This window comes from Lutra lutra, chromosome 12 (genome assembly GCF_902655055.1).
Source record: "Lutra lutra chromosome 12, mLutLut1.2, whole genome shotgun sequence".
In the NCBI taxonomy this organism is placed as follows: Eukaryota; Metazoa; Chordata; class Mammalia; order Carnivora; family Mustelidae; genus Lutra; species Lutra lutra.
The window spans coordinates 83754049-83774866 of NC_062289.1; the positions used below are offsets into that span (position 1 = coordinate 83754049).

Here is a 20818-nt window from a genome sequence, read left to right on the forward strand (position 1 = left end):
CGCATGCGGTAAGCGGAGGCTTCTTTTCGCGTGGCATCTGTAGGTTCCCAGAGAACCAATCAGACCAGAGGACTTGACAGAAGCCCCGCCCCCTTCCAGTTCCCAGGCGTCTGACCTCGCTCTTTGGCGCGAGGGGCGGGAAGGAAAGGGGCGACGGAGGCGCGCGTCGGAGATCGGCCGTCTCCGCCCCCTTACAAACAGCCAATCGCGAGCAAGGTGCCGGGCGCGCGCACGCTCCCTCGAATTTAACGGTCGCGAGAGGCCGCTCGCCCGACCCTGACATCGGCTGTGGGAGCAGCGGCCAGGTAAGCGGTCGCCCGCCTGCGGGGAGCCGTCGCCGCGGGGGTATGGGTACGAGTCCTGAAAGACACGGCCTTAGCAGAACCCCAAGTGTGGTGATGGATTTAGGGCGGAGGAGGGCGACGACTCGAGGACGCAACCCCCGCCGCATCCCTCCGGTGTGTGGGGGCTTTGCTCGCGGCCGTGTGCCTTTTCTAGACTCAGTGCCCTTGAGTGACACCCGCGCGGCCCAATCGCAGAGCGCTTCTTCCCCAGCGGCGGGGGGCTTGTGGGATTTTCCTTCTAATTCTCTCTCTCTCTCTCTCTCTCGCTCTCTTTTTTTTTTTTTTGGAGATCTTCCTTATCTTCCTTGGTGTGCTTTGGGAATCGCGATGGTAGTTGCTGGAGCGGAGGGTTTTCTTTCCGCTTTTGCTGCCTCCAGTTGCGGCGGCTGCATTCGGTGGTTCTCCCTCCCCGTCCCACTTTGACCCGAGAGCCACCATCAGCAGTTGAGGGCTGACTGAGAGGGCGCGGTGGTCGGGGTCTGGCCTCAAAACCTCGGGAATCCTCTCTTCCTTACCGGCTCAGGCTCCCGGCAAAGCCCAGCGCCGGGTTAACTTTTATAGTATCAGCAGCCCCCGAGCTGGTCTTTTTTTTTTTTTTTTTGTCCTTCCCCTCTTTCTTTTTTACTATGGGTCTTGGGGACCAAGAGCGTAACATTTCGTTACCGGCAAACATTTCGTTACATGGCTCTGTGCTTATATCCATTGTCCTTCGAGTTTCGTTTTATATATATATATATGTGTGTGTGTGTGTGTGTGTTAATTTTGCATTTAGGTCGGGGGTTTCTCCCCGCCTTCCTTCATTCCCTCCCCTCACACCCCCACCCCCCACCCCCGGAGAAGCATCTTTGCATCCCAAGTGGTTTTTCATCTGCATCTTCTGCATCCGGGATTACCTCGGCTGGCGGAGATACTGGATGGGGTTGCAGATCCCTATCCCTGGGGAGCTTGTATTTTCCCGGTGGAAGAGCAGGTGATTTGAATCCAGCTGTTTTCGTTGCCGGGTTTAAGGTGCGGTCCCCGACTTTTTCAATACCCCATTTGTGGTTGGCGATGGGCAGAGCCCCTGGGGAGAAATCCATTGAGGTAGTCCTGTTACCCTTGGCTTTCACAAAACCTTTCTCCCGGTGGAAATGGTTCCTTTAAGAGCTGCTGTTTTTTCGGGTTCTGCTTTATAAACCAGGCCTACGAAGTGGGAACCTAGTGGAATCAGAATGGTAGATAATTTTCCTCCCTTTGCATTCCCTAAGATTTCTGTCTTGTAAACAGCATAATTTAAAAAAAAAAAATTATTCTTCTCTTGCTCCTTCACTTAAACCCAAAAAACAAAAACCACACACAAGAACATGAATTCCCTAAGAAGGAAGCATGGTGTTTGATTTGTTATAGCTAATTTGCCTCTCTACACCCAGCATCGGTTAACCTGCATCACTTAAGCAGTTATTTTTAGTTGACCTGGCAAATAGTTTGTTTTTAAACAAGTAATAAATACATAGAGTAGTAAAGGCTATGGTACCGTAAAGTGCATTTCTTCCACTCCTACCTTCTAGCCAGTGGAGAAACAACAGTTGAATTGGCTGTGTTTAATACCAAATTAAATACTAAGTAGTTCCAGTTTATCTGTTCGAAGTAAAAATTAACGAGTATGGATCCTTTAGTAGAACTTATTAAACAAATGAACAAAGCATGTAAGTGTTCAATTGTTACATAGTAGAATTGTGTTTAGAATCTTATTAAACACACAAAATTCTGAAATACTACCTGCAAAAGAAGAATGCAACTTTTGCCAAATCACCCTTTTTTTGAGCGATAATTCACATAACATAAAATACATCCTTTTAAAGTGTACAAGTCACAGGTTTTTTTGTATATTTACAGACAGGTTGTACAACTATGTAATTCTGGAACTTTTCATCATTCCAAAAAGACACTCCATACCCATTTTTGGTCACTGCCATTGTCTCCTTCCCCCACCTTCTGGCAACCATAAATCTACTTTCTGTCTCAAGAGATTTGCTCTTCTAGATTTTTCACATAAATGGAATCACACACTAGGTGATCTTTTACTGAGCTTCTTTTACTTGAACCTAATAGTTCAGTGTTTATTCACATTATAGTATGTATCAGTATTTTATACCTTTTTATGGCTGAGAAAGACTCCATTATGTGTGTATATATATATATATATATATATATATATATATATATATAAAACTTTGTTTATTCATCAGTTGTTGGACACATTGGTTGTTTCTGCATTTTGATTATTATAAATGTTGTTGCTGTTCTTAATGTAGACTTGTATAAAAGGATCAAGGTTTCCAAAGTAGTGAAAAGACAGTTGCTAGGTTTAGTGGCTTTTTATAGTATTTTTTCCTCCGTTCATTTTCAGACTCTCTTGGGAGCTTAGGATATTTCACAGTTCTGAATGTTAGCAACTGAAAATGCCTGTAGACGATGAAGCATCTGAAGATGACTCGGATTCAGTTTCTTCAAACACTGAAAGAACCTACATTTTCAAATAAGAGAGTATAACGATTTCTGTACAATATGGAAGATTTTGATTTGGTGAAACCCTTACGAAAACCTTCATCTTCTGTAGAATCTGATATAAAAAGTTCTCCCCAGTCTTTTGGACTGAACTTAAATACTAATAGGTAAGAATGGGATAGATAGATTTTTAAAAAAATGTAACAACAAATCAAAATAAGTTTATTTGCATACTTTATCCAAGTAGGATCATACTTCTTTGTTCGCATTTAAATAACAATGACAGCCCTCTATCAGGAGCTGTTCAGGGATTAGTTAAGAATAGTTTCAGGAGAGCGCCTGGGTGGCTCAGTTTCTTGATCAGTTGTCTTCCTGGGTCATGATCCTGGAGTGGCATCAGGCACCATGCTCAGCGGGGAGTCTGCTTCTCCCTCTGAGCTTCCCCCTTTTATGCTCAACTCTCTCTCATTCTCTCTCTGTCAAATAAATAAGTAAATACTTAAAAAATTTTTTTTATTTTAAAAAAAATTAAAAACTTTTTAAAAGATTTTATTCATTTATTTGACAGAGGCAGAGATCACAAGTAGGCAGAGAGGCAGGCAGAGAGAGGGGGGGAAGCAGGCTCCCTGCTGAGCAGAGATCCCGATGGGGGCTCGATCCCAGGACCCTGAGATCATGACCTGAGCCGAAGGCAGAGGCTTTAACGCACTGAGCCACCCAGGCACCCCAATAAATAAAATCTTTGAGAGGGAAAAAAAAAAAAAAGAATAGTTTCAGGGGTGTCTGGGTGGTTTAGTTGTTAAGTGTCTGCCTTCAGCTCAGGTCGGGATGGAGCCCTGCCTTGGGTTCCCTGCTCAGCTGGGAGCCTGCTTCTCCTTCTCCCACTCCCTCTGCTTGTGTTCCCTCTCCCGCTGTCTGTGTCAAATAAATAAATAAAATCTTCGGGAAAAAAAAAATAGTTTCAGCCCTTCCCTTTTATATCTCCCACAGATAATGTACTTTTGCATGGGGATCATTGTGAAAAAATACTTGTTTTCCTTTTTTTTGGTAAGATTTTATTTATTAATTAGCGAGAGAGGGGTGCAAGCAGGGGGAGAGGGAGAAGCGGGCTCTCTGCCAAGCAGGGGGCCCGATGTAGGGCTCTATACCAGGTACCTGGGATCATGACCTGAGCTGAAGGCAGACACTTAATGACTGAGCCACCCAGGTGCCCCAAAGCATAATTATATTTATTTATTTATTTATTTATTTATTTAAAGATTTTTATTTATTTATTTGACACAGAGAGAGAGATATCACAAGTAGGCAGAGCAGCAGGCAGAGAAAGAGGGGGAAGCAGGCTCCCCGCCTAGCAGAGAGCCTGATATGGGGCTCGATCCCAGGACCCCGAGATCATGACTTGAGCCGAAGGCAGAGACCTAGCCCACTGAGCCACCCAGGCGCCCCAAAGCATCATTTTTTTTTTTTTAAAGATTTTATTTATTTATTTGACAGAGATCACAAGTAGACGGAGAAGCAGGCAGAGAGAGAGAGAGAGAGAGGGAAGCAGGCTCTCTGCCGAGCAGGCGCCCTCAAAGCATCATTTTTTAAAAAATATTTTATTCATTTATTTGACAGAGTATGAGCGGGGGGGGGGGGGGGGGGCAAAAGGAGACGGGGAAGCGGGCTTCCCACTGAGCAGGGAGCCCTATGCTGTACTCAGTCCCAGGACCCTGGGATCATGACCTGAGCTGAAGGTAGACACTTAATGACTGAGCCACCCAGGCGTCCCTCTTTACACTGTTTTAAAATTTTTGATAGGTTACAAGCATGTATTTAAAACTTAGTTGCCTAAATATTGTTTTTCTGCATTTTCAAAATAACAGTACAAATAATGTTTAATATTTCAGAACTACCTTACCAATCTGGGAAGTAGGAATTAAAGTTGAATACTAGGAAGTAAGCAAAAAAACCAGACCCTGAGTGAGTGGACAAAAATAGATACTCTCCGACAATGCATTTTATGCATTTTCTTTTTAAACTCTCCATTGTTTGGTTTGTTTTTAATCAGAGCCCGCTTGCTTTCATTTTGTACATAATCTGACAAGCGTGATTATTTGAATTCTAAATTTCTAATAGCCTAAAAACAGCCAAGAGACAAAGCCCACTAGAGAGGAGACCAGCTCTAACAAGCAGGTACAATGAAGCAAAAACACGGCCGTCTGGGGCCTATTGGTAAAGGGTCAAAGGTCTTTTAACACAACAGATCTTGAAGAGACTGTGTATAATAAATACACTAATTCTTTAAAAAGTTTGTTCATTCTCTGCCTTTCTCTGGAGGAATTTAAGGCAGCTTGTAAGAATGTAGAAGATGAGAAAGCGAGGTGAAAGGCAGGGAATGTGTGTGGGAAATGGTCTGGGAGAGATGGCTGCCTTCACAATTTGCACCCACGCACTGAAAGTTCGTTTCCTGCAGCACTTGGTGACCCCTAGGAAGAAATCCCTTTTAGAACATAATTTGCCTGGGGAAACCTACATGTGCCTTCCCCTTTCGTTTTTTAAGATTTTATTTAAAATAAAAAATGTGGGGCGCCTGGGTTGCTCAGTGGGTTAAAGCCTCTGCCTTCGGCTCAGGTCATGGTCTCAGGGTCCTGGGATCGAGTCCCACGTCAGGCTCTCTGCTCAGCAGGGAGCCTGCTTCCTCCATCTCTCTCTCTCTCTGCCTGCCTCTCTGCCTACTTGTGATCTCTGTCAAATAAATAAATAAAATCTTTAAAAAAAATAAAAATTAAAATTAAAAAAAAAAGTAATCCCTACCCCCAACATGGGGCTGAACTCACCACCCCAAGATCAAGAGTCACGTGCTCCACTGACCGAGCCAGCCCGGGACCCCCTAAATGTGCACTTCTAATGAAGATTATGTAACTGACCTTGTCTCCCTTTTCATTATGACTGGCAGTTAAATCGGTCAAATTTAGACTTGATTACACAACCGTGTAACCCCTTATGGACAACATGTATGTTGCTCTTTCCCCAGAGTTTTTATTACTCTTTGATTCTCCTTGTTACTGTTTTTCTGTTATTTCCGTCAGTGTTGTGTTGTGTGTGTGTGTGTGTGTGTGTGTGTGTTTTAATGAACTCTTTGTGAAACAATATAGGGTATCAATAAATAAATGAAAATGACCTCTTAGACTGGAATTTAAACATAGTTTATTGTCCTTAATTATGCTTTGTGTTTTTATAAAGCAAATCTGAAATAACTTCCTCTCAAGTTTGGGAAAGCAGTCCTCCTGGAAAGAATCAGTGGTATTTTACACAGTGAATAGGGCTAAATGAATGCTGAATATTTGCTGCTAATTTGCTTGGCACAACTTTTATTCAAAGATGGTGCAGAGATAAGCATCAGCTTATCACACCAAATTAGGGGGATCCAATTAGCAAGACTTGACTGCAATTCTGGGCAGTGGAGAAAGAAACTCAGAAAAAACTACAGAAAAGGGGCTGTTCTTACAGTAGAGGAAAATAATCCTCCGGAATGATTTAGATTGGAGAAAGCTGGACCTTTTTCTTATCGTACAGCGGAAGCTTTTATTTTCTGCTGGTGCTTTGGAGTATTCTCCCACTTCTGGAGATGGTTTTTCTGTTGGGTTCTTTAAAAAAAAAAAGTGCTCTCTCTTTACTGCTATTTTCCTTTTGTGGACAAATGTGATCAGATTTTCAACAAACGAGGTGCCATTAAGGATTAAATGTCAGTGGTTTTGTACTGCTCTGCTAAGCTTGAATTGCTGAATTATTCAACACTTTGGTAGAATGAAGAAAACCATTTGAATTATTTATGTTTCAACAGAAGTAGTCCCCACCTTAGTACAAATGGGGTATCCTCTTTCTCAGGGAAGACCAGACCATCCGTAATTCAAGGTACAGTTGAAGTCCTAACCTCTTTAATGCAAGAGCTACAAAACAGTGGAAGGACTGATTCGGAACTTTGGAAAAACTGTGAGGTATCTAGTTTTGTTTTATTTGTGGAATTTTTAAAAATATATTTGTAAATGTGCCTCTACTGAACTCTACATTATTAGAAATTTGTATCCTAAAGAGAGTGATTCTTATTGCTAGAGTGAAATGGTCAAATATAGTAATTGGGGAACAATATCAAACAATATGGAAAAGATGATCAAGAATATGTTTGAACAAATATTAGTGATTAGCCACACTAATTTATATTTTAAATGTCAACTAAAATATTAGCTTTGTTCAGAGAAGTGAGAATTCCAAAATTTTTACTATTGTTACTAATTCTAATGTTTTAAGTAAGTCATACAAAATTGTTACCATTTTGAAAAAAAAAGCCTAAATGCTCTTTGAAATATTTTGAATGCTCCACTCATAAATTAAGACTTCTTTATAGTTATGCCTTATCGCATTTAGTTGTGATATGTTGAGTTATATTGATTTTTCAGAATTGTTTCTTTCTTTGGCCCACAGGTTAAATTGTGATATAAAAATTTAGCAGTTGGGGCGCCTGGGTGGCTCAGTGGGTTAAGCCTCTGCCTTCGGCTCAGGTCATGATCTCAGGGTCCTGGGATCGAGCCCCGCATCGGGCTCTCTGCTCAGCGGGGAGCCTGCTTCCTCCTCTTTCCCTGCCTGCCTCTCTGCCTACCTGTGATCGCTGTCTGTCAAATAAATAAATTAAAAAAAAAAAAAATTTAGCAGTTAAAAGAATACATATCTGTAAATTTTGTTTCACAGAATTATGCCCAGGTTACATTTTTCACAGGCTGGATTTTGTAATGCTTTATAGAAATGTATAAAACATTTTTATTAAATTCTTTATTTAGGGAACAGTAGATTTTATTAAATGTATTTTTTATTAAATTTATTTTTATTTAATTTTAAAAAATGTTTATCATACAAACTATTACTTGTGTTATTTTCAAAATGTATAATAAGTGGAATGAAAAAATACCTGGTTTAAGGATTCAGAAGCAGCCACCCTTAAGTAATTATTTGTATTCATTATCCATATTATAAAAATGACTATTATTGCAAACTTTAGGAAAAATTGAATTTTAAGTTTTTGCAATTTTTGTTTTTTCCATATAATAGTCAGTATATGCTAATGCAAGAGACCTGTAAAATGATACAATTAAAAATGGAATATTTTTTGAAATATTTACTTTAATATACTTATTCATTAGCTTATGAACCTGAATTAACATGTTTTTAAAAAAAATAAGGCATTGCTCTTCTGGCAAATTCATGTTTAACTAGAAATTGTTACTTTTAATACTTTGAAATCAGCATCCTAGAATCAGAATGTATTTGTGAATTTAAGATACAGATTTTTATAAGGCAACATACCAACGTGCTACTTGACACCTTGGCATTTGAGCCAGTTTCTTTTCCTTTCCCCTTCATCTCTGATATAACATTATTATTTTATATTTAATATTAATTGGCTACTTAATTCTTATAATGTAGACATGTAATTGTTTAGTGAATCATTTCTTAAGATATTTCTTACTTTGGCAGGATATGAAGTATCCTTCTGGTCATTTCAGTAAAATCTCTCCAATTTATTAGTGTGTTTTGTAGCATACAAAAACACAATCCTCTGATATTTTAGTGTGTAGCATTTTAGGAAGAATGGGAGGGGTAAGGATTGTTCAAATCTTATTCCTGACTCTTTCCCCTGAATTTCATATTTTCATCTTTTTTGGGAATAGTAACATTTGTCTGATTTCTGCCATTTGTAAGGGATTAATCTATGTTATTAAAGCAAAACTTAAAATCTTCCATGGAGCTCAGAGCTCTGGAGATCTAATTTCTTTAGAATTTCTTTCTAAAACCTCTTTTCTGGAATTCTGAGGTTTATCATTCCTTAAACTTGAGAAGGTTATGTATTTTGATTAATAGAAAATAATGTTTAACACAATTACATAGAATTACTTTAATATATTCTTTTTTTTTTTTTTTAAGATTTTATTTATTTATTTGACAGACAGAGATTATGAGTAGGCAGAGAGGCAGGCAGAGAGAGGAGGAAGCAGGCTCCCTGATGAGCAGAGAGCCTGATGTGGGGCTCGATCCCAGGACCCTGGGATCATGACCTGAGCCGAAGGCAGAGGCTTTAACCCACTGAGCCACCCAGGCACCCCTACTTTAATATATTCTTAAATGCTTACTGTTGCTAATATTTCTCTGATGGTAAATTTTTAAAGCACATTATTAGCTAATTTGTCTTAAGTCATTATTTTTGCATTTTCACTATTTAGTGCTACTGATTATATATGTAAGGGTAATGGTTATATGATAATAGTTATTTTAAGTACCATTTATTGTCTATTTGCCAAGCAGTATACTAGGTACCTTTTGTCAATGGCACTCAACCTTATTAGACCCAAAGTCCTTATTTTATAATTTTACCATTAATTTACTAGTTTACATTTTACATTTGACGGTTCACACTTGACAATTTTTAAAGTGACATCAACTTATATTATCCTGAAATGCAGTTCACAGATACATCTGCCTGTACCTACCATAAAAATAGTCATCCTCTTAATCGTGATAAAGAGGAGGAATCAAAGTTACTTATAATCCAAAAACAGGTGTTTCAGCATGTAAGTGCCCAGCACACCCCCATCAGAAGACGTAATGGAGCACAATCTGGGATTGACCCGTAGACTCACTGTGAAGCAGCAGTGATAGACACGGACTGATCCAACTGTGTTGTACTGATGACCCAGCACTGCATTTGGTGACATGATTTTCTGAAACAGTGACCAACTTCTGATCAAGTTCTGAAACGAACTTAACATCTTCGTAGTGGGATTCCTGGACGATTTGGTGATTTGAGAGCTAAGCAAAATATTTGGTATTTTTATAATATAAAATGGACCCAGGACAGTTTTTCCTTGTTGGGGACCATCCTGTGATGTGTGTCCCTGGACCCACTGAGTGCTGGTAGCGCCCTCGCTATCTTTGTGACAGCCATGGCCTCACAGTTTTTCAAAATACAGTTCCTCCATTGAGATCACCGCTTCACATGCATCATATTTGAATTTAAAATTTAATCCTCCCAGCCACCTATGCGGGGTTACTCTTCCCATTTTAGAAATTTATAAGAAGCACAAATGAAATTTACTTATTGAGGACCACTCAGGTTGTTAGTGGAGAGCTGGGAATCAGGCCTAGGATGTCAAAGTCATTGGGATATTTGTAAGGCGAGACTATAGAAACCCCTTTTAGGCTAATAGCATCAAAAGCTGTGTGCAAGGGATAGCTTTAATTAGACGCCCAAGTCCTCCAACGTGTGTAAAACGCAGGTCACATAAGTAATTTTAGTTAGAAATGAATCATAGTCCTAATAATTATGTGAATAATATTATTTGCTGCATTGATAATGTTCTTAAATATGTTTATTGAAAATTAAAATATAAAATCTGACTAGGAAGAACAAAATCTCCACCAATTTATATCCTTAGTAAGCTCCATTCATTCATATCTTAAATAAGAAAATAATAATTAGGATGTGATTAGCATTAAGTGTGTCACGTAATATGAAGCCATTTTTTGGGTTTTTTTTTTTGGTTATCGTTGTTATGTATGTTATTCTATCATTGTTGCAATTTAGTTCTGTGTGACTAATAACTTTATCAGGTTAAAATAACTCCTAAAGTATTTAAGTTAGTATAACTTAATAAAAAACTATTGCCTGATTTTTGTTTTGACTAAGACACTTCGTGTTGTAGATAAGTAGAGAAGATAAGGAACTGAATTTGATGTAACCTACCTTATCCTGAAGTTAGTTGATTTAGAATTAATACTTCCTATCAGTACCGTTCTATTTCTGTTTGAAAATTTCCTTTTCCAATCCTGAGAGTTTTTTTTCCTTTGCGTTAATACTGTTCTGTATCTTTCATTTTAATTCTGCTCTGTTGTGGTGACTGAACTGGCTTTAATCTGAAGGGCCTCTGGAATGTGTAGTCTGTAATACCAAGGAAAAATGAGCTTGAAATTCACATATACATTTTTTTTAAAGTAAACTCTACCCCAACATGGGGCTCAAGCTCATGACCCTGAGATCAAGAGTTGCGTGTTCCACTGACTGAGCCAGCCGGGCGGCCCCGAAGTTCCCATTTTCATACACTCACTCAGACTTTATATCCGAGTGCCCACTCTTTCCTCGGCACTGCATCCTACGTGCTTAATGATGAGTTAACAGAGTGAACAAACGGGATGCTTTCTGTGCTAAAGGCTATGAAGGCAATGCACAGGATGACATTTAGAGAGCAACTATGGGATGGTTTGGGCAACTGTCTTTGAGAAGTTAAGCTGTAATTGCAAGAAGGGGCAGAAGCCGTGATAAGAGCTGGAGAGAGAGCTTTCCAGGTAGAGGGTACAGTGAGGACAAAGCTTTTGAGGTGGAAGACAGTTTTGGCAGGTTCAGGAAAAAGGTAGAGAGAGGCCATTGAGGCTGGTAGGTACTGAGTGAGGGGTAGAGAGGGATGGGATGAAGTTGGGAGGTGTCGTGGCCCGGATCTCTCGCCCTGTAAGGAATATGGGAATGGAAAGATAATGGAATGGTTTGTAAGGGAAGCTCTTTTTCTTTTTTTTTTTTTTTTAAGATTTTATTTATTTATTTGACAGAGAGAGATCACAAGTAGGCAGAGAGGCAGGCAGAGAGAGAGGAAGGGAAGCAGGCTTCCTGCTGAGCAGCGAGCCCGATGCGGGACTCGATCCCAGGACTCTGGGATCATGACCTGAGCCGAAGGCAGCGGCTTAACCCACTGAGCCACCCAGGCGCCCAGGGAAGCTCTTTTTCATGGTAGCTACTACCTATTGTGTATTATTGCCAAGAGGCTGTTACTGAAAGAACGCCAGCCTTGACACTGAATTTAGCCTCTGGACGTCTCTTTGCCCCCTTTCCTGCTTTTGCAGTCTGGTTGTAAGAGCACTGACTCCGCTTGAGAGTCCGCTGGGTCAGGACCTGACAGTGACAGAAAGGAGGGCTACGCCAGTTCCATGGGTTTTCAGAGGGAGTTTCTCATTCCTCTCTCAGCTGTAGTGCTGACACTTCAGTATCTGACTTGAAAAAGGTTCTTTTGTTTTTGTTTTACACTTAAATAACAAGTAAATTAGGGGTTTAAATCCCACATTGCCAAATGATTTATTTCTTTTATTTTTTTAAAGATTTTATTTTTTATTTTTTATTATTTTTTTAAGATTTGATTTATTTATTTGACACAGAGAGAGATCACAAGTAGGCAGAAAGGCAGGCAGAGACTGAGAGAGGGAGAAGCAGGCTCCCCGCTGAGCAGAGAGCCCGATGTGGGGCTCGATCCCGGGACCCTGGGATCATGACCCGAGCCGAAGGCAGAGGTTTTAACCCAGGCGCCCCAATACCAAATTATTTCTTGTCTTAAGGCGTGGGGTTCTTTTTTCTAAGAATTGTTTAAGAAAATCATTAGCCGTTAGGAGGAAAGGAAGAAAATTTTAAGACAAATATAAAGTACAACTGCCAATTCTTATTGAATCAGAAATGAGAGCTGGTGACATCAAAATTAAGATGGCTTGTGAAAAACAAGATTTACCCAGACCTTCAGATTTACCCAGACTGTAGGTTACATAAGAGACGGGTGACCATGGCTGTGCCTTTCTATTTTTGCATTAAATCTAGCTTTATAGCTATTTAATCAAGCTTATACATTTTACATTAAAAATATATTTTAAAAAGGTCTTTTCCCACTGGAAGAATTTTTCTGTGACTATTACATGAACAATTATTTTTAACTAAAATATTTTATAATTTAATAGACCAGGTGGTTACAGCTATTCAGTCTGGTGGAAAAACAATGCCAACAACAGATAGTCGCCCAGCAGGAGCAGTTCCACAACCAAATTCAAGTAAGTTGTTATTTATATTGATTCTTTTTTTTTTTTTTTTTTAAATTGTCAGATTTGGAAGAGGAAGCAGTTAATACTTCTTACCGGTTTTGTTTTTGAACTAAAACCAGACTCTCTTTAATATCTCTTATTTTTAAGCAATATTTTCAGAGTATTTACACAAAGGTAATGTTTAATATACTTTCTCACCCAGATCTATAACTTTATTTGCAGCGAATACAGGAGGAGATAAAAAACTTAGTCAAGTTACAGACCAGTAATTCTTCCTGGGCTTCCTCCGATAGTTCTTTAAGCAAACAGTTATCTTCAGAAAGTCAAATGGGTTTTTATTCTGAAAACAGTGAGAGAAATGAACCTATTATCAGTTATCCTAAGTCTACAGAACCCGAAATGCAGCAAGGAACAGCCACGTCCCAACCAGAGGGCAGCATGGACAGTAGCTCGGTGAGCAGCGGGTATGGCACCTTTTGTGTCTCCGAATTAAATGCCTACAAATCTAAGGACCCGCCCGAGATCATGGAGCACACGGAGGTTTCTGAAGGACAGTTTGGAGCGCCTTTGGGGCAGACGGAGTCACCTGTAGATGGTATAAAAAACAAGAGTTTTCATATACACACCACTGAAGTGTTCGGTGCATCTTTAAAGGAAGATATTTCTATTTTTCCTGGTGAGTTTGAACACCACTTTCTTGGCGAAAATAAGATTTCAGAAGTATACAGTGGGAAAACAAATAGGTGAGTACAATTTCTCCATCCTTTGAAGGGAGGTTTGCTTGTTTATTACATTTAGAATCTAGTAAAGCAAGCTCCTTTTTGAGTATAATAAAATGAGATGTCTTTGAACACTTAGGAGCTTTACCAAAGTCTTGTATTTATTGCCTGTGGCAAATGGAAATAAAGCATACGATATATTACCAATGTCTGACTTTCTTCCTGTTTGCAACGTTGTAAGACTACTGACCTCCTAAGCTGGGAGGCCTTGCCAGAAAAATACCTTTTTATATTTTCTGGTCACTATAAACTTGCTGAAAATTAGAGTATGGGATTGTATCAACAGTAGAGTTTTGTCACATATGTGCATATAATTTGAAACCAAACATCATACACAAGTATATTTAATGCTTTTTATATATAAGAGGAACTTTTGTAAGTTTAATGACAACTGTGGCTGGATGTTTGTAAAGCAAATAATCATTTAAAATTATGTCATTTACCCTAAATGTTCAGTTTTATATCTCTAAAGTGTGTTCTCTAAGATAAGTGTTCACCTATAACAACACAGATCTTGTGTACGTTTTAGTAATCATTACTAGTCCTCGTAAATAAAGATTTTGCTCGAGAAAGACATTGAGCACTTGAATGGGCCACTGTGATCGGTTTTGTTCTATGGCTAGAGCTATGCGTATTATTAATCACTGTTAGTTTTTTTTTGTTCACTTTGCCTTTGGTAATAGAAAATTATAAGAAGAAATTTAGGTGAATCAATAAAAATCCGTCTGTTCCCTGCTATTAGGAAAACAACTCAAAACATTTTCCACGATCACCTAGTGTTTAGTTTTATGTGTGAGGGACAGCTTCTAAAGAGAATAACTTTGGTTTTCTTTTTTTGAATAGTAAATCGATAACATCATGGGCACAAAAGCTGAAGCAGAACCAACCAAAGAGAGCACTTACAGAAGAGGGGTGTTCAAAACCTATGCAAGGAAATGAGCTGGCCAAGAAGTCACCAGTGGAGAAGGTGGGTGATAAGTCCCTTTACTCTGCCATGTTTCAGCCACTGATAATTACGTGGAGTTTACTACATACTCATCAACGTAAGTTTTCGGCTCTTTCTTTTGTGGCATTAATTTGTTCCATTGACCTATCTGCCTTTGGGTGTCTCAAAGGATTGGAAACAATGATTTGCTCTAAGTACTGGTTCTTTAGTGGTCTGGAAATCAAAACTGATGAGGGGTAAAGTACTATAAAAAGTGAGGGGCGCCTGGGCGGCTCAGTGGGTTAAATAAAGCCTCTGCCTTCGGCTCAGGTCATGATCCCAGAATCCTGGGATCGAGCCCCGCATCAGGCTCTCTGCCCAGCAGGGAGCCTGCTTCCCCCTCTCTCTCTTTCTGCCTGCCTCTCTGTCTACTTGTGATCTCTCTTTCTGTCAAATAAAGAAAATCTTAAAAAAAAAAAAAAGTGAAACTCATTTAGGGTCCTAACTCACTTTGTACTGTAATTGTTTACATTCGGTCAGAGAGTGATCCACTTAACTTTTTTTTAAGCCCTCAAATAATTTGTATTACTATGAAGTTGTAAGAAGTAGTACTCTATGTGTGAATGCTTCAAGACAACTCTGAATTTATAACCCAAATTGTGAGAGATTGCATGGTTAAGTCCTGTGTGGCCGTTTTGCTAATCTAGCAGCTGTTTTTGTTGAAGAGTTACAGATATGAGCAAGTTTGAAGCCCTTTGAAGCCCTTTTGTCTTAAATTATCACAGAGTAACATTGTTTAGTATAACACATTGATATTGCAAAATCCGGTCTCTGCAAACTTGGTAGCCTTAGAAATTGACCACTTCTTGATCATCATAAACCTGGTCTTTCCATCATCCTGTGAAAAATAAATAGAAGTCATAGGGAGACAATCCCTCAGCCTTCCTAAGGCACTGTTCTTTTTTCTTTCAGTAAATTTTCATTTGCCAGCCAGTGATACTTAGGCTTCTTCCTGTCACTGTTCTTGAACGTATTCGGCTTTGTGTTCAGGAGGGAAGTGAGGGTGCAGGAAGCTACAGGAGCCGCCGAGCCTCCAAGACCCGCAAGTGCCCTGTAGTACTGCCTTCGTAGAACTGTTCTTTTGAACCCATGTGCCATCAGCCATCACGATGCTATATCCTTGTTTGGTGTGAGAGCATGAGAGTATTTGGAGATAGGGGTGAAAGTTGCTTTTTTTTTTTTTTTTTTTTTTGACAGAGATCACAAGTAGGCAGAGAGAGAGAGAGGAGGAAGCAGGCTTCCTGCCGAGCAGAGAGCCCAATGCGGGGCTCAATCCCAGGACCCTGAGATCATGACCTGAGCCGAAGGCAGAGACTTAACCCACTGAGCTGCCCAGGTGCCCCTGAAAGTTGCTTTTTTTTTTTTTTTTTTTTTTAAGATTTTTTTTTTTTTATTTATTTGTCAGAGAGAGAGGGAGAGAGAGCGAGCACAGGCGGACAGAATGGCAGGCAGAGGCAGAGGGAGAAGCAGGCTCCCCGCCAAGCAAGGAGCCCGATGTGGGACTCGATCCCAGGACGCTGGGATTATGACCTGAGCCGAAGGCAGCTGCTTAACCAACTGAGCCACCCAGGCGTCCCAAAAGTTGCTTTTTTTTATTGAATAACGTTGGCAGAATAAGAAAATGTCTTCCTTCCTTCCTTCCCGTCTTTCTTTCTTTTTTTTTTTTAAATTTTTTTTAAAGATTTATTTATTTATTGACAGACAAATCACAAGGAGGCAGAGAGGCAGGCAGAGAGAGAGGAGGAAGCAGGCTCCCCGCGGAGCAGAGAGCCTGATGTGGGGCTCGATCCCAGGACCCTGAGATCATGACCTGAGCCGAAGGCAGAGGCTTTAACCCACTGAGCCACCCAGGCGCCCCTCTTTCTTTCTTTCTTGATTTAATTTATTTGGGGAGAGAGCAGGGAGAGGGGAAAAAGCAGACTTCCCGCTGAGCAGGGAACCCAGCATGGGGCTGGATCCTAGGGCCCTGAGATCATGACTGGAGCTGAAGACTGATGCTTTTTCTTTTTTAAGGTTTTATTTATTTGTTTATTTGACAGAGACACAGCAAGAGAGGGAACACAAGCAGGGGGAGTGAGAGAGGGAGAAACAGGCTTCCCACCAAGCAGGGAGCCCGATGGGGGGCTTGATCCCAGGACCCTGGAATCATGACCTGAGCCGAAGGCAGACTTTTAATGACTGAGCCACTGAGGCACCCTTTTTTTTTTCTTTTTTTTTTTAATTTTATTTATTTATTTGACAGGCAGAGATCACAAGTAGGCAGAGAGGCAGGCAGAGAGTGAGGAGGAAGCAGGCTCCCTGCTGAGCAGAGAGCCCGATGCGGGGCTCGAACCCAGGACCCTGGGATCATGACCTGAGCTGAAGGCAGAGGCTTTAACCCACTGAGCCACCCAGGCGCCCAATAAATGGAATCTTTAAGAAAGAAAAAAAAAAAGCTCCTTTCTGAAAAATTAAAAAAAAAATACTTCTTAACAAAAACTAAAAGTTTGATGATGGTGGAGCGGACAAGAAAAATTCTAATAAAAATGCTCTTCTGTTAAATTTCTTGCAATGCTAGAGACACCGCAAGGAGTAGTTGGCTCAGTATTTTTATCAGAATCGGTGATAAGCATTTCGAGCTTTTTCTGCAGTTAGTAACTGGTTGCCTATACAACGACATAGTTTACTACTTGAAGTTCATATAGGTTACTGAATGCAGTTTTCAGAGTTTGAATTATTGTACTTTTAATGATAAAAATGAATTATTAGGGCTTTCACATTAATTTTGACCCTACATGACTTTAATTCCAGGCATTTTGAATTTCTTTCGGATGTAACTGGCAAATTATAAATACATTTTCTTCCTGAGCTCATTAAGTAGCTCCAATTGCCGGTGTTGTTCTCCCAAATAAACTTTTGTAAACACACAGGAGAAGAAGATCCTTCACAGTTAATTCCTATCATTGTACGTTCCTGTCATCGTGGGGAAACCCAGGCTTTCCTCCTTCTTCGTGAACCCTCTGAGACTTTTCTCTACGCTGGGGGTTGACACCTGGCTTTCATTCCTTGGATCAGCAGTTTGTGCCTAATGATTTTCAGCTGTGAACTCACAGTTCTCTCTCTTGCCTTGTAGTCTAATTTCACTGCTGCTAAGCATCCTCATGCTTTTTACCTCAACAAACCAGACGAGAGTCCAAATTCTTGGATGTCTGATTCAGGAACAGGTATGATAGTCATTTTTTTATAACAACTTCTAATAGGATGATGATGCTATACGGCGTAATAGAGCGGTTTCTGTAAATCCGTTATATGTTGTGTTGTGCCTCTAAGTCTGACTTCCTTACTTGCATTGATTTGTGTTACACATTCTAGAAGGATAGATGGAAAAAAATACTTTTACAGTTATTTAAACCCTTGCAGAAGGCATCTCAGCATTTTCCAGGTGCTCCAGAGTGAATTAAGAAATGCAAACCCTGGGGCGCCTGGGTGGCTCAGTGGGTTAAGCCGCTGCCTTCGGCTCAGGTCATGATCTCAGGTCCTGGGATCGAGTCCCGCATCGGGCTCTCTGCTCAGCAAGAAGCTTGCTTCCCTCTCTCTCTCTGCCTGCCTCTCTGTCTACTTGTGATCTCTCTCTGTCAAATAAATAAATAAAATCTTTAAAAACAAACAAAAAAAGAAATGCAAACCCTTTGTGAGCCGTTCCTTACTCTCCGTGGTAAGCTTATTTTAGCTTCAATGATGTAACCTACTGATTTTCTTCCCCCCACAATCCCACATGGGGTTTGTCAGGATGAATTAGCCTTGCAGGATGAAAACTGCCGGAATTCAACCCCCGTCATGCTTCCCCCCCCTCAGAGAGCTCCCATCACCTGTCACCTGGGTTTCTGCCGCTTCCTGCCCAGCCTCCCTGCCCTCACCCTTGCACCCTTCCATCTGTGCTCAACAGCCTGTAGGGTCCTTCTTCTTTTTTTTTTTAAGATTTTATTTATTTATTTGTCAGAGAGAGAGAGAGCGCGCGAGCACAGGCAGACAGAGTGGCAGGCAGAGGCAGAGGGAGAAGCAGGCTCCCCACAGAACAAGGAGCCCAATGTGGGACTCGATCCCAGAACGCTGGGATCATGACCTGAGCCGAAGGCAGCTGCTTAACCAACTGAGCCACCCAGGCGTCCCTGTAGGGTCCTTCTTAAAGAGGGGTCAGATCACGTGACTTCTCTGCTCAAAACCCCACTGTGCTCTTTCCCTCAGAAGAGCAGCTTAAGTCCTCGTCGGCACCCACAGGCACAACAAGGTCTAGCCTTGTTCTGTTTGACTTCATTTTCTGCGGCTCCTTCTCTCTGCTTCAGCAGCAAGGCTGTTGGCTTAAATGTGCCAGATATGGTCTCCTTTTAGGGTTTTGCTTTGCTGCTTCCTATATTTGAAATGTTCTCCCCATCTCTGTCGTAGGGGACCTCCCTCAGGGCTAAAATGCTTACTCTGTCTTGTTACCTTGCAATGAGCCGACCCTGAGCACCCCTCTACACATACCCCACATATTTCCTTTTACCCGATTTTTAAATCTTAACCATTAGGGTGCTTACCGCCTTCTAACCTTCTGGGTATACCTTGTGACTTATTTACTGTTCATGTCTCACATTTCCTGCTCGCCGGCCTGGCACAGTAAACACTCAATGTGTATTTGAACCATTGAATTCTTTATATTGCATTTTCTGTACTGTTCATAAAGAAGTTGTCTTTTACGATGTATATTTTGTTTTAAGATTTTATTTATTTATTTATTTTTTAGAGATTTTATTTATTTATTTGACAGACAGAGTTCACAAGTGGGCAGAGAAGCAGACAGAGAGAGAGGAGGAAGCAGGCTCCCTGCTGAGCAGACAGCCTGATGTGGGGCTCGATCCCTAGACCCTGGGATCGTGACCTGAGCCGAAGGCAGAGGCTTTAGCCCACTGAGCCACCCAGGCGCCCCAAGATTTGATTTATTTATTTGACAGACCGAGATCACAAGTAGGCAGAGAGGCAGGCAGAGAGAGAGGGGGAAGCAGGCTCCCTGCTGAGCAGAGAGCCCGATGCGGGACTCGATCCCAGGACCCTGAGATCATGACCTGAGCCGAAGGCAGAGGCCACCCAGGTGCCCTGAAGTACATTTTAGATTGTACTAGTTTATCTTGACTTCAAAAAAAAATTTTTTTTTTAATCCTGCACCCAACATGGGGCTTGAACTTACCACCCCAAGATCCAGAGTCACGTGCTCTCTCACCTGAGCCAGCCAGGAGCCCCATATTTTGCCTTGTAGTAGTACATTTCAGTTTTAAATATTTGGATCATTAAATTAGAACTCTTACATGTAAGGCAATTAAGAGATTCTGTGCCATCAAAATTCAACTTCCCAGATAGCCTAAAACTAGTCACTCCCCGTATGTAATTTTCTTTAAGTAGAAATAGGCTCTCCTAGAGAGCATTTTTATTCTCTTTCCTCAGTCTTCTATGTTGTCTTGTGTGCCATAGGACTGACTTACTGGAAGCTGGAAGAGAAGGACATGTATCGCTCTTTGCCTGAAACTTTAGAGAAGACGTTTGCACCAGCCTCCTGCACAGATATGTCCCCCGGCCAGGTAATTTAAAAACACATTGTGGGTGGGTGTTTGCATTATACAGGTGTAGTTAAGTATGCCGTTTCATTATAAATTTTGTGTTTTCCAATTTGATATATTAAAGAAAGCCTGGGCTGTAAATTATACCTGCTTTCAAATGTGGTCTCTCATTCATTGCCTTACGTGATCATAGGAAAGTTACTTAAGAGTAGAATTAGAAATGTCCAGTTACTGTGTTGTAAAATGAAATGAGCTGATTTTGTGCCTACGATTCTAAATACAGCAGGTCCGCAGACAACTGCTTCTGCTGTTTCTACACCTGGTTTTGATTCTCCAACCTATTACTCCCTCCTGCTAATCCATTTGTACCATAATTTTGAGTATTTTAATTTGCCGTAGTTAATTTTCTTTGAGTGAGAAATGTATTTTCTTCAGAATAATGAAATAAAACTATCCAGCTTGTGTATGTCCATGTTTTGGTCAGGTGGTGAGAAGGTAGTTTGGGGGAAAGAAGGGATTACATTGAAAGTAACCAGGAGAGCCGTAAGCATGATTGACCGGCATCGGCAGGGCCATGGGGGAACAACATATATGTAGACATCAGAGTCCTACAATGGGGTGGAACCCAGCATCCCATCCTTCAGGAAAGGAGTGAAAAAGAGAGATAAACACAGAGGGAGAAAAGCTGAGCAATGAGACTGTGAGGGGCCGGAAGGCTCAGTGGGCTTTGTGATTGCAGGGCTCACTGTGTGCATGACGTAATCTGTACCATCA

The 20818-nt window shown here is 40.8% G+C and overlaps 1 protein-coding gene across 9 annotated transcripts in view; it reads left to right on the plus strand.

Moving 5' to 3' along the window:
* The first annotated feature begins 43 nt into the window (after positions 1–43).
* Positions 44–20818, plus strand: part of MPHOSPH9 (M-phase phosphoprotein 9) — a 68103-nt gene continuing 47328 nt past the window's right edge. The window contains exons 1-8 of one of the 9 annotated variants that reach the window (XM_047696318.1): positions 44–305; positions 2734–2998; positions 6658–6811; positions 12630–12719; positions 12933–13453; positions 14333–14456; positions 17587–17677; positions 19959–20065. In XM_047696318.1, coding sequence (XP_047552274.1) covers positions 2892–2998; positions 6658–6811; positions 12630–12719; positions 12933–13453; positions 14333–14456; positions 17587–17677; positions 19959–20065 — 1194 coding nt within the window. In that variant the 5' untranslated portion in view covers positions 44–305; positions 2734–2891. Of the gene's footprint in view, positions 306–2733; positions 2999–6657; positions 6812–12629; positions 12720–12932; positions 13454–14332; positions 14457–17586; positions 17678–19958; positions 20066–20818 lie in introns of those variants that run through there. The other 8 variants (XR_007121774.1, XM_047696313.1, XM_047696314.1 and 5 more) reach the window with 8 other exon arrangements.